We start from the raw sequence: 12,175 nt of genomic DNA, 5'->3' as shown, positions 1-12,175 counted from the left end.
GTTGAGGGTTGAGGTGAGATCGTCCATTATGTGCACACCCAGAAACTTGGTGCTCTCAACTCTCTCCTGGAAGTAGTAGTTTATGTGCAGTGAGGAGTGGTCAGCCTGTACCTTCCTAAAGTTCACAACCATCCCTTTAGCCTTGTCCACATTAAGAATCAAGTTGTTGTGCTCGCACCATTCTACCAGCCATCCTACCTCCTCTCTGTATGCCGTTTTGTCATTATTGTTAATGAGGCTTATAGTAGACATCAGTAGATAAGCTGTCTCCAGAGATAGAGACAGAAAGATCTAGAAAGGGGAGGGAGGTGTCGGAAATGGACCAGGTAAACTTGAGGGCAGGGTGAAAGTTGGAGGCAAAGTTAATGAAGTCAACGAGCTCAGCATGCGTGCAGGAAGCAGCGCCAATGCAGTCGTCGATGTAGCGAAGGAAAAGTGGGGGACAGATACCAGAATAGGTACGGAACATAGATTGTTCCACAAAGCCAACAAAAAGGCAGGCATAGCTGGGACCCATACGGGTGCCCATGGCTACACCTTTAGTTTGGAGGAAGTGGGAAGAGCCAAAGGAGAAATTATTAAGAGTAAAGACTAATTCCGCTAGACGGAGCAGAGTGGTGGTAGAGGGGAACTGATTAGGTCTGGAATCCAAATAGAAGCGGAGAGCTTTGAGACCTTCCTGATGGGGGATGGAAGTATATAGGGACTGGACATCCATGGTGAAAATAAAGCGGTGGGGGCCGGGGAACTTAAAATCATCGAACAAGTGCTACACATGCCCTTACACTTCCTCCCTCACTACCATTCAGGGCCCCAGACAGTCCTTCCAGCTGAGGTGACACTTCACCTGTGAGTCGGCTGGGGTGATATACCGCGTCCGGTGCTCCCGATGTGGTCTTCTATATATTGGCGACACCCGACGCAGACTGGAAGATCATTCTGCTGAACACCTACGCTCTGTCCGCCAGAGAAAGCAGGATCTCCCAGTGGCCATACATTTTAATTCCACATCCCATTCCCATTCTGATATGTCTATCCACGGCCTCCTCTACTGTAAAAATGAAGCCGCACTCAGGTTGGAGGAACAACACCTTATATTCCATCTGTGTAGCCTGCAACCTGATGGCACGAACACTGACTTCTCAAACTTCTGCTAATGCCCCACTTCCCCCTCGTACCCCATCCGTTATTTATTTATATACACACATTCTTCTTTTCTCTCTCCTTTTTCTCCCTCTGTCCTTCTCACTTTCCCCCTTGCCCATCCTCTGGGCTTCCCCCCTCCCCCTTTTCTTTCTCCCTAGGCCTCCTGTCCCATGATCCTCTCATATCCCTTTTGCCAATCAACTTTCTAGCTCTTGGCTCCATCCCTCCCCCTCCTGTCTTCTCCTATCATTTTGGATCTCCCCCTCCCCCTCCCACTTTCAAATCTCTTACCAGCTCTTCTTTCAGTTAGTCCTGACGAAGGGTCTCAGCCCGAAACAGCAACTGTACCTCTTCCTAGAGATGCTGCCTGGCCTGCTGCGTTCACCAGCAACTTTTATGTGAGTTGCTCAGAACACATGTACTCTGTCATCAAAGAATTTGAGAAAAGATGCATCTTTGTCTTATCTATAGTATTTAATTTGAAAGCATAAAAAAAATAATAAGGAATAGTTGCCAATATCTTCAGGACTCAAATATTACAGAAACAAAAATACCTCATTTTACAGGACTGTGGAGATCTATTAACTCAGATAAGTAAGGTCTACTTTGTATATTACACTTTGCTGAAGATGTGTTGCAATTATTAATAATTGACAGAGGATGAGAGGTGACCTGATAGAGCTGTACAAGATGACGAGAGGCATTGATCGTGTGGATAGTCAGAAACTTTTTCCCAGGGCTGAAATGGCTAGCACGAGAGGGCACAGTTTTAAGGTGCTTGGAAGTAGGTACAGAGGAGATATCAGGGGTAAGTTTTTTATGCAGAGAGTGGTGAGTGTGCGGAATGGGCTGCTGGCGACGGTGGTGGAGGTAGATACGATAGGCTCTTTTAAGAGACTCCTGGACAGGTGTATGGAGCTCAGAAAAATAGAGGGCTATGGGTAATCCTAGGTAATTTCTAAGGTAAGGATATGTTCAGCACAGCTTTGTGGGCCGAAGGACCTAATCGTGCTGTAGGTCCTATGTTTCTAAATGTAAACCACATATCATAGTGAAAAACTATGCTCCAGAACTCAGCCAAAATGAACAGTAGCCCAGTTTACTTTATACTTTATTGTCGCCAAACAATTGATACTAGAACATACAATCATCACAGCGATATTTGATTCCGCGCTTGCCGCGCCCTGGATTACAAATATTAAATATTAAAAATAGTAAAATTAGTAAATATTAAAAATTTAAATTATAAATCATAAATAGAAAATAGAAAAATGGAAAGTAAGGTAGTGCAAAAAACCGAGAGGCAGGTCCGGATATTTGGAGGGTACGGCCCAGATCCCGGTCAGGATCCGTTCAGCAGTCTTATCACAGTTGGAAAGAAGCTGTTCCCAAACCTGGCCGTACGAGTCTTCAAGATTCTGAGCCTTCTCCCGGAGGGAAAAGGGACGAAAAGTGTGTTGGCTGGATGGGTCATGTCCTTGATTATCCTGGCAGCACTGCTCCGACAGCGTGTGGTGTAAAGTGAGTCCAAGGACGGAAGATTGATTTGTGTGATATGCTGCGCCGTGTTCACGATCTCCTGAAGCTTCTTTCGGTCTTGGACAGGACAACTTCCATACCAGGTTGTGATGCACCCTAGAAGAATGCTTTCTACGGTGCATCTATAAAAATTAGTGAGGGTTTTAGGGGACAGCCCAAATTTCTTTAGTCTTCTCAGGAAGTAAAGGCACTGGTGGGCCTTCTTGACAGTGGACTCTGTTTGGTTGGACCAAGTTAGGCCATTTGTGATTTTGACCCCGAGGAACTTAAAGCTTTTGACCTGTTCCATTTGCGCACCACCGATGTAAATTGGTTTGAGTTTACTTTGTCTGCAGTCACCAATAATGACACAATCTGTACTTCCCAGAGTCAAATTCTTTCCACTTGGTTAGTTAAGATTTCAATACTTTTAATACTAATACTGAGACTCTAAATAAGAATTAGCAAATCTGGTCAAATTTTGGTTGGTTTAGATAATCTGACTAAAAATATAAAACAAAATAGTTTATTTACCTAGACCAGCAAGCTGTGAAGACAGACTAGGTGCAGCCATGTTACCAACCATTGGGCTGACAACTGCAGGGGACCCTGGACCCAAGTCTATTAGATTATCTGTATCTGTAACCTCATTCAAGACCTGAGTAAGTAGGAAGGAAAGAGAATGTATGAACTTGTTAGAATATCACAGCCCATGAAAATCTTTGCAATTATTTTCTCAGAACAATTAAATTTCATTAATTTGCATAGTGAGCACTTACACTGTCTTCTGTATTTGGACTTACACATCCCGTCCTGCATCGCTCAAATCTGCACAGAAAACAAAAATTACAAAAAGTTTATGTTATCTTCAAAGGCTGGCGCATCTCAATAATGCGTGCTTAGCCAACTGTTCTACTCTCTCTACATCCAAAATTGTGTGGCTAGGCACAGCCACCTATAATTGCCAATGACACAACTATAGCTGACAGAATTTTAGATGGTGTTGAGGAGGTGTACAGGAGTGAGATACATCAGCTGTTTGAGTGGTATCACAGCAACAACTTTGCAATGTCAGTAAGATCAAAGAATTGATTGTGGACATCATGAAGGTGAAGTTGAAAGAATACACACCAGACCTCATCGAGGGATCAGAAGTGGAAAGGGTGAGCAGATGGGAATCAACATCTCTGAGGATCTATTCTGGGCCTAATATATTAATGCAATTACAAGGAAGGCATAACAGTGGCTATATTTCATTAGGAGTTTGAAGAGAATCGGGATGTCACCAAAGACACTCGCAAATTTCAGAATCAGAATCAGGTTTATTATCACTGGCATGTGACATGAAATTTGTTAACTTAGCAGCAGCAGTTCAATGCAATACATAATCTAGAAGAGAAAAAAATAATAAATTAAATTTTAAAAAAATAATAAATAATCAGGTAAATTAATTACAGTATACGTATATTGAATAAATTTTAAGAAGTGCAAAAAAAAACAGAAATACTGTATATCAAAAAAAAGTGAGGTAGTGTCCAAGGGTTCCATGTCCATTTAAGAACCGGATGGCAGAGGGGAAGAAGCTGTTCCTGAATTTTACATGGAGAGGATTCTAACTGGTTGCATCACTATCTAGTATGGAGGGGCCACTGCAAAGGATCGGAAAAAGATGTAGAAAATTGTAAACTCAGCTAGCTCCATCTGGGGCACTAGCCTCCCCAGTATTGAGGACACCTTCAAAAAGACAGTATCTATCATTAAGGACCCCCATCACCCAGGACATGTTCTCTTCTCATTGTTACCACAAAGGAAGAGATACAGGAGCCTGAAGACCCACACTCAATGGTTCAGGAATAGCTTTTCTCCTTCGCTATCAAATTTCTGAATGAATAATGAACCCATGAACATATAGCTCAGTATTTTTCCCTCCTTAACACTATTTATTTCATTTTATATATATACACACATAATGTTGTATATATATTGAATCTGATTCTGATCATCTCCCACCACATTTCCTGAATTCTGTTATGAATATCTCCCCATTAAAAAGAAAACAACTACAAAGCTTGCAGCTGGCTTCTACCTAGATCTGGAGCATCATTTATAGATTTGGTCTAAGTAAGTATTATAACAGTGCATTCCATTTACCACTGTTCTTCCCTCTATATCATTGGGAGAAACATCCAACTTCAATTTCATTTTAAAATCTTTTTTATTAATTATTATTGAAGATCAACAAAAATACATTAAAGGAATCAAGTCAACATTTCAATATGTACAATAAGAATTAAATTATCAAATAACTGATTAACAAAGCTAAACAATATATCAATAATAATAAGAAAAAATAAAATGTTAAAACTTTTTTTTTGGAAAAAGAAAGAAGAGAAAAAGAACCCCTAATAACTAAAACAAAAAACACCCTACTAACAGAAAAAAAACCAAAAAAAAAACCCATTGGGAGCACAACCCGGAGCTATACGCCATACAAGCTTCCAAAAAAGAAAAACATCAATCCGCCAACTCAAATCCATTTAAACAAGAATCAGAAGGGGACCATCTTAATTAACTCAAATCAAATGATAGTTGTGGGCAAAAGAACCCCACCTTTTCTCAAAGTCAAATCAAGGATCAAATGTTCAACTTCTGATTTGCTCCAAATTAAGAGATAACATCACCTGAGAGAACCATTGTATCAAGGTGGGAGCAGAGGCAACTTTCCATTTCAATAAAATAGCCCTTCTGGCCAATAATGTGACAAATACAATTACATGTTGATCTGATATAGAAATACCATGAATATATTGAGGGATTATACTGAACAAAACTGTCAATTTATTAGGTTGTAAATTAACTTTTAAAGCTTTAGAAATCGTAGAGAAAATAGATTTCCAATACTGTTTCAATACAAAACACGACCAAAACAAATGTGTCAATGGAGCTGTCTCAGTTTTACATCTATCACACTGACTATCAACATTAGGAAATATTTTAGACAGTCTCTCCTTTGTCAAATTGTAACGATGTACAATTTTAAATTGAATTAAAGAGTGACTGGCACAAATCGAAGAAGAGTTAACCAACTTCAAATTCGCAACCAATCCTCTGTTATCAAAGTTGCTGGTGAACGCAGCAGGCCAGGCAGCATCTCTAGGAAGAGGTACAGTCGACATTTCGGGCCGAGACCCTTCGTCAGGACTAACTGAAGAAAGAGCTAGTAAGAGATTTGAAAGTGGGAGGGGGAGGGGGAGATCCAAAATGATAGGAGAAGACAGGAGGGGGAGGGATGGAGCCAAGAGCTGGACAGGTGATTGGCAAAAGGGGTATGAGAGGATCATGGGACAGGAGGCCCAGGGAGAAGGAAAACGGGGAGGGGGGGAAAAGACCCAGAGAATGGGCAAGGGGTATAGTCAGAGGGACAGAGGTAGAAAGAGAAGAGAGAGAGAAAGAATGTGTGTATATAAGTAAATAACAGATGGGGTACGAGGGGGAGGTGGGGCATTAGCGAAAGTGAGAGAAGTCAATGGTCATGCCATCAGGTTGGAGGCTACCCAGACGGAATATAAGATGTTGTTCCTCCAACCTGAGTGTGGCTTCATCTTTACAGTAGAGGAGGCTGTGGATAGACATATCAAAATGGGAATGGGATGTGGAATTAAAATGTGGATTCATATCAGAATGTTCCCATCTGTTATTTATTTATATACACACATTCTTTCTCTCTCTCTCCTTTTTCTCCGACTATACCCCTTGCCCTTCCTCTGGGTTTTTTCCCCCTCTTCCTTTTCCTTCTCCCTAGGCCTCCCGTCCCATGATTCTCTCATATCCCTTTTGCCAATCACCTGTCCAGCTCTTGGCTCCATCCCTCCCCCTCCTGTCTTCTCCTATCATTTTGGATCTCCCCTTCCCCCTTCCATTTTCAAATCTCTTACTAGCTCTTCCTTCAGTTAGTCCTGATGAAGGGTCTCGGCCCAAAACATTGACTGTACCTCTTCCTGTAGATGCTGCCTGGCCTGCTGCGTTCACCAGCAACTTTGACATGTGTTGCTTGAATTTCCAGCATCTGTAGATTTCCTCGTGTTTGCACTCTGTTATCAAGGTCATGTTAAGCTCTCTTTCCCAATCTTGCTTAATCTTAAGGATAATTGTAGTGTTGTAATAGTAAATTATAAATTTTCCCAATAAAACCTTTCACTGAAGGATTCATTTTCAAAGTAATGTCTAACAGGTCAGAATCTTGTATATATCGAAAGTTACTTAAATATTCTTGTAAGAAATATCTGACCTGAAGATATTGCAAGAAATGTGAGTACGAGAGAGAATATTAAGTTACTAATTTCTCAAAAGACATCATTTGGCCTTCTTGGAACAGATCCATGAAGGAATAATCTCCTTTATTCCTCCAAGGAAAAAAGGTAGGGTCACTAAGTGAAGGTTTAAATAAATAATTTTGATAAATTAAACTAAGAAGGTTAAAGTTTTTGAGATTAAAAAAATTATGAAACTGGTACCAAATTCGTAATGTCTGCTTAATCATAGGATATAAATTTAGATTAGAAATTTTGGCTAGTTGTACAGGTAAAGAAGCTCCTAATAACAAAGTTAAGTAAAATTGTTTCACAGCTTTCAAATCCAAATCAACCCAAGGTGGTTGTTCATTTTTATCAGTCCAATATAACCAAGAAAACACATAACGTATATTAACAGCCCAATAATACATTCTTAAATTAGGCAGAGCAAGACCTCCATCCTTTTTTAATTTTTGTAAATGATATTTTCCAATTCTTGGTCTTTTACTATTCCAAACAAAAGATGAAATAATAGAATCAACCTGATCAAAAAACTTCTTAGTTAAAAAAAAGGAGTATTTTGAAATACATATAAAAATTTTGGTAAAATCATCATTTTAACTGCATGAATTCGGCCAGCTAACGAAAATGTAAGTGGATTCCATCTACAAAATAATTGCTTCATAAAATCACTAAAGGAACCAAATTAGTTCTATAAAGGTCTCCATAATTTTTAGTGATGATAATACCTAAATATTTTAAAGAATCCGTAACTTTAAAAGGAATGTCATCATATATAGAAGCAGAATCATTTAGAGGAAATAATTCACTTCTATAAAAAATTATATATATAATTCACATACATGGCCTCCTCTACTGCCATGATGAGGCTAAACTCAGGTTGGAGGAGCAACACCGCATATACCGTCTAGGTAGTCTTCAGCCCCTTGGTACGAACATAGAATTCTCCAACTTCCGGTAATTCCCTCCCCCTCTCCCTATGTCACTCTGCCCCCTCCCCCAGCTGCCTACCACCTCCCTCTTGGTTCCGCCTCCTTCTACTACCCATTGTGTTTTCCCCTATTCTTTCTTCACCTTTCCTGCCTATCACCTCCCTGCCTCCCTTCCCCCACCCTTTTATCTTTCCCTTTACTGGTTCTTCTCCTGGAACCTACCAGCCTTCTCCTTCTCACCCTCCCCCCACCTTATTTATAGGGCCTCTGCCCCTTCCCCCTACAGTCCTGATGAAGGGTTCCGGCCTGAAATGTCGACCGATCTTTTCCACTGATGCTGCCCGACCTGCTGAGTTCCTCCAGCATGTTGTGAGTGTTGCTTTGACCCCAGCATCCGCAGATTATTTTGTGTTCACTTTTTAAAGGTTTAGTTTATATCCCAAAAACTTTCCAAATTCATTTAATAATTTCAATAAACTAGGAATGGATTCTTCAGGATTCGAAACATAAACTAAGAGATCATCAGCATAAAGGGAGATCTTATGAATAGTCCCATTTATGGAAATTCTTTGAATATTCTTTGAGCTTCAAGAAGTGCAATAGCCAAAGGTTTCAACACCAAATTAAATAACAGGACTTAATGGACATCCTTATCTCGTACCCCGCGAAAGTCGAAAAAAAGATCTGCAATTATTAGTAATAACAGTAGCAATAGGGCTTTTATATATCATTCTAATCCACTTATTAAAATTAGTACCAAAGTTGAATTTCTCTAAAACGTTAAATAAGTAATTCCATTCAACTCTATCAAATGCCTTTTCAGCATCAAGAGAAACAACACATTGGGGAGTCTTAGAAAGGGATGAGTATATAAAATTTAGGGTTATACGAAGGGTCTCGGCCTGAAACGTCGACTGCACCTCTTCCTAGAGATGCTGCCTGGCCTGCTGCGTTCACCAGCAACTTTGATGTGTGTTGCTTGAATTTCCAGCATCTGCAGAATTCCTGTTGTTTGAGTATATAACATTTAACAGTCTCCGAGTATTAGAGAGGGAATAACGGACTTTTATAAAACCTGTTTGGTCCTGAGAATTAATTTTAACTAGAATATTCTCCAGTCGATTAGCCATTATTTTTGAAAGAATTTTAGCATCCACATTTAATAATGAAATAGGTCTATATGAAGCGCAGTCAGTAGGGTCTTCATCTTTCTTAAGAATTAAAGAAATAGAAGCTTCATAAAATGTGGGAGGTAACTCTCTGAACAAAAAGGAATCTTTAAGCGTTTCCAATATATATGGAGAAAGCAATTTCTCAATTTTTTTATAAAATCCTACAGAAAAACCATCCAATCCAGGAGCTTTACCAGACTGTCCTGAATTCTGTTATGAATATATCTCCCCATTAAAAAGAAAACAACAACAAAGCCTGCAGCTGGCTTCTACCTAGATCTGGAGCATCATTTATAGATTTGGTCTAAGTAAGTATTATAACAGTGCATTCCATTTACCACTGTTCTTCCCTCTATATCATTGGGAGAAACATCCAACTTCAATTTCGTGGAAATCTTCTTTCGGAACTTTTCTCTAACATCAAGTAAATTGTGCACGTCCGTACTCTTAAGAGATAGAATTAACTAGGCACACCTGCATCTTCTCTCTTCATGCAACAGTAACACAATGATTTTCAGAAATATCTGTGCAAATGATAAGCAACTAATTATGGTTCTTCGGTGACATATTAACAATAAATACACCTAGAAATAAGAACAAATTAAATCTCTTTGTTGGGAGTAGAGAAATAAGGTAAACATTTAAATAGGCACCAACAGCAAATTCACATTTCTACATGTCACTGTTCTGCAAATAAATTGGAAAATATTTTGTCATGGTGTAACATCTATGCCTTTTCCTGCCCCACTGAACTTGTGTCCACATACCTTGACTCCATTTTGTCCTCCCTGGTTCAGTCCCATCCCATCTACATCCACATTTCACATGCTCTCTACCACTTCAACAACTTTTCATTCCCTTGCCCTGAATGATCTGTCCATCACCTCCTCCAGGATCCCCACCTCCTTCCCTTTATCAGATTCTTTCTTCTGCAGTCCTTTACTTCTTCCACCTATCACCTCCCAGCTTCACACATCATTCCCCCTCCTCCACCCACCCAATGTCCCCCTCATTGGTTCCACTTATCATCTGTCAGTATGTACTTCTCCATCACACCTAACCTTCTTATTCTGGCCTCTGCCCCCTTTCTTTCCAGTCCTGATGAAGGATCTCCACTCAAAATGTTGACTCTTTATTTCTCTCCATAGTGTTGAGTTCCTTTAGCATTTGGTGTGTATTGCCCACATACCCACCACTCTGTGTAAAAGTTCCCCCTCATTTAACTTTAAAACTTCCCCTAACTTTAAAAGCATATCCTCTGGTGTTTGACGTTTCTACCTTAGGGGAAATGATTCTGCCTACTATGCTTCTCAAGTTTGTCCAACTTTTCCTTATAGTACATATCCTCTAAGCCAGGCAACATCCTGATAACTCAGCTCAACACTCTTTCCACAGTCTCCACATCCACCTTGTAATGGAGTGACCAGAACTGCACACTATTCTCCAATTGTGGTCTGGCTAAATTTTTAGGCACCTGAGCATGAATTTCTTATAGTCAACCACTGAGCAAAACCATGTCAAATGCCTTCTTTACCACTTTATCCACTTACATAGCCACTTTCAGTAGACTCCAAGATACCTCTGGACTTCAGTGCTGTTTGGGACCGACCATAAACTGTATACTTTCTCCTTTCTTTGACCATCCTAAGTGCCACACCTCACAATTGCCCAGATTAAATTCCACCTGCCATTTCGCTGCACATTTCTGCAACTGATCTATATCCCTGCATTCGTTGATTTGTCTTTTACATTCTCCAGAACTCCATCAATCTTAGTGTCATCCGCAAACTTCTTAATCCACCCATCTACAGTACTGTGCAAAGTCTTGTATATAGCTAGGATGCATTAAGACTTTTGCACAGTATTATTTATTATATCTTTCTAATTCCAAAATAACACAATTGAATTGAATTGACTTTATTACTTCCTTCCTTCATATACAGGAGGAGCAAAAATATTTACATTATGTCTCCGTCTAAATGAGCAATGTGGAATTTGTAGTAACTTATAATAAATAGTATGTACAACAGGACAGTCAATATAACATAGAAATACAATTGCATCAGCATGAATTAATCAGTTTGATGTCCTGGTGGAAGAAGCTGTCCTGGAGTCTGTTGGTCCTGACTTTTATGCTGTGGTACCGTTTCCTGGCTGGTAGGAACTCAAACAGTTTGTGGCTGGGGTAACTTGGGTCCCCAATGATCCTTCGGGCCCTTTTTACACACCTGTCTTTGTAAATGTCCTGAATAGTGGTAAGTTCACATCTACAGATGCGCTGGGCTGTCCGCACCACTTTCTGCAGAGTCCTGCAATTGAGGGAAGTACAGTTCCCATACTAGGCAGTGATGCAGCCAGTCAGGATGCTCTCAATTGTGCCTCTGTAGAAAGTTCTTAGGAATTGAGGGCTTATACCAAACTTCTTCAACTGTCTGAGGTGAAAGAAGTGCTGCTGTGCCTTTTTCACCACACAGCTGGTATGTACAGACAACGTGAGATCTTTGGTGATGTGTATGCCGAGGAACTTAAAGCTGTTCACCCTCTCAACCCCAGATCCATTGGTATCAATGGGGGTTAGCCTGTCTCCATTCCTCCTGCTCCTTTGTTTCTGCAACATTGAGGGAGAGATTTTTTCTTGACACCACTGTGTTAGAGTGATGGCTTCTTCTCTGTACGCTAATACAAACCTAAGTACTCTTATTTGTTTCCCAACTATCTTCCTATTTTAACCAATATAGAGTACTGTGCCAAAGTCTTAGGCACCCCTTAGCTATATATGTGTCCAAGTCATATGCTCAGTACTGTACATTTTCATTCAAATCACTGACATATAACAACAGCACCAATCCTTGAAGAAAACCACCAGTTACATAACTCCAATCTGAATTACAGCCTTCCACCTCTACTCTCTGTCTTCTATGGGTAATCCATTACGAATCTAAACTTGCAATTTACCTTGGATGCCATGCATCTTTATCTTCTGAATCAACCTATCATGACAGACCTTATGAAACACCTTACAAAAATCCATATGTGCAACATCCATGAGGATGTTGTCACCTCACTGAAAAACTTAATCAAGTTAGCAGGACAT

At 40.1% G+C, this 12,175-nt stretch overlaps 1 protein-coding gene across 9 annotated transcripts in view; it reads right to left on the bottom strand.

Moving 5' to 3' along the window:
- The window catches only part of LOC134351835 (TOM1-like protein 2), a 175,696-nt gene that overhangs the window by 59,665 nt on the left and 103,856 nt on the right, over positions 1–12,175 (bottom strand). For all 9 annotated transcript variants that reach the window (XM_063058615.1, XM_063058616.1, XM_063058618.1 and 6 more), the window contains 2 exons: positions 3,444–3,492; positions 3,199–3,322 (listed from right to left, as the gene is read on the bottom strand). In XM_063058615.1, coding sequence (XP_062914685.1) covers positions 3,199–3,322; positions 3,444–3,492 — 173 coding nt within the window. The remainder of the gene's footprint in view (positions 1–3,198; positions 3,323–3,443; positions 3,493–12,175) is intronic.

Source organism: Mobula hypostoma, chromosome 9 (assembly GCF_963921235.1).
Source record: "Mobula hypostoma chromosome 9, sMobHyp1.1, whole genome shotgun sequence".
NCBI classification, from domain to species: Eukaryota; Metazoa; Chordata; class Chondrichthyes; order Myliobatiformes; family Myliobatidae; genus Mobula; species Mobula hypostoma.
The sequence above is the reverse complement of the archived record's forward strand: the minus strand, read 5'-3'. Positions and strand labels throughout refer to the sequence as shown.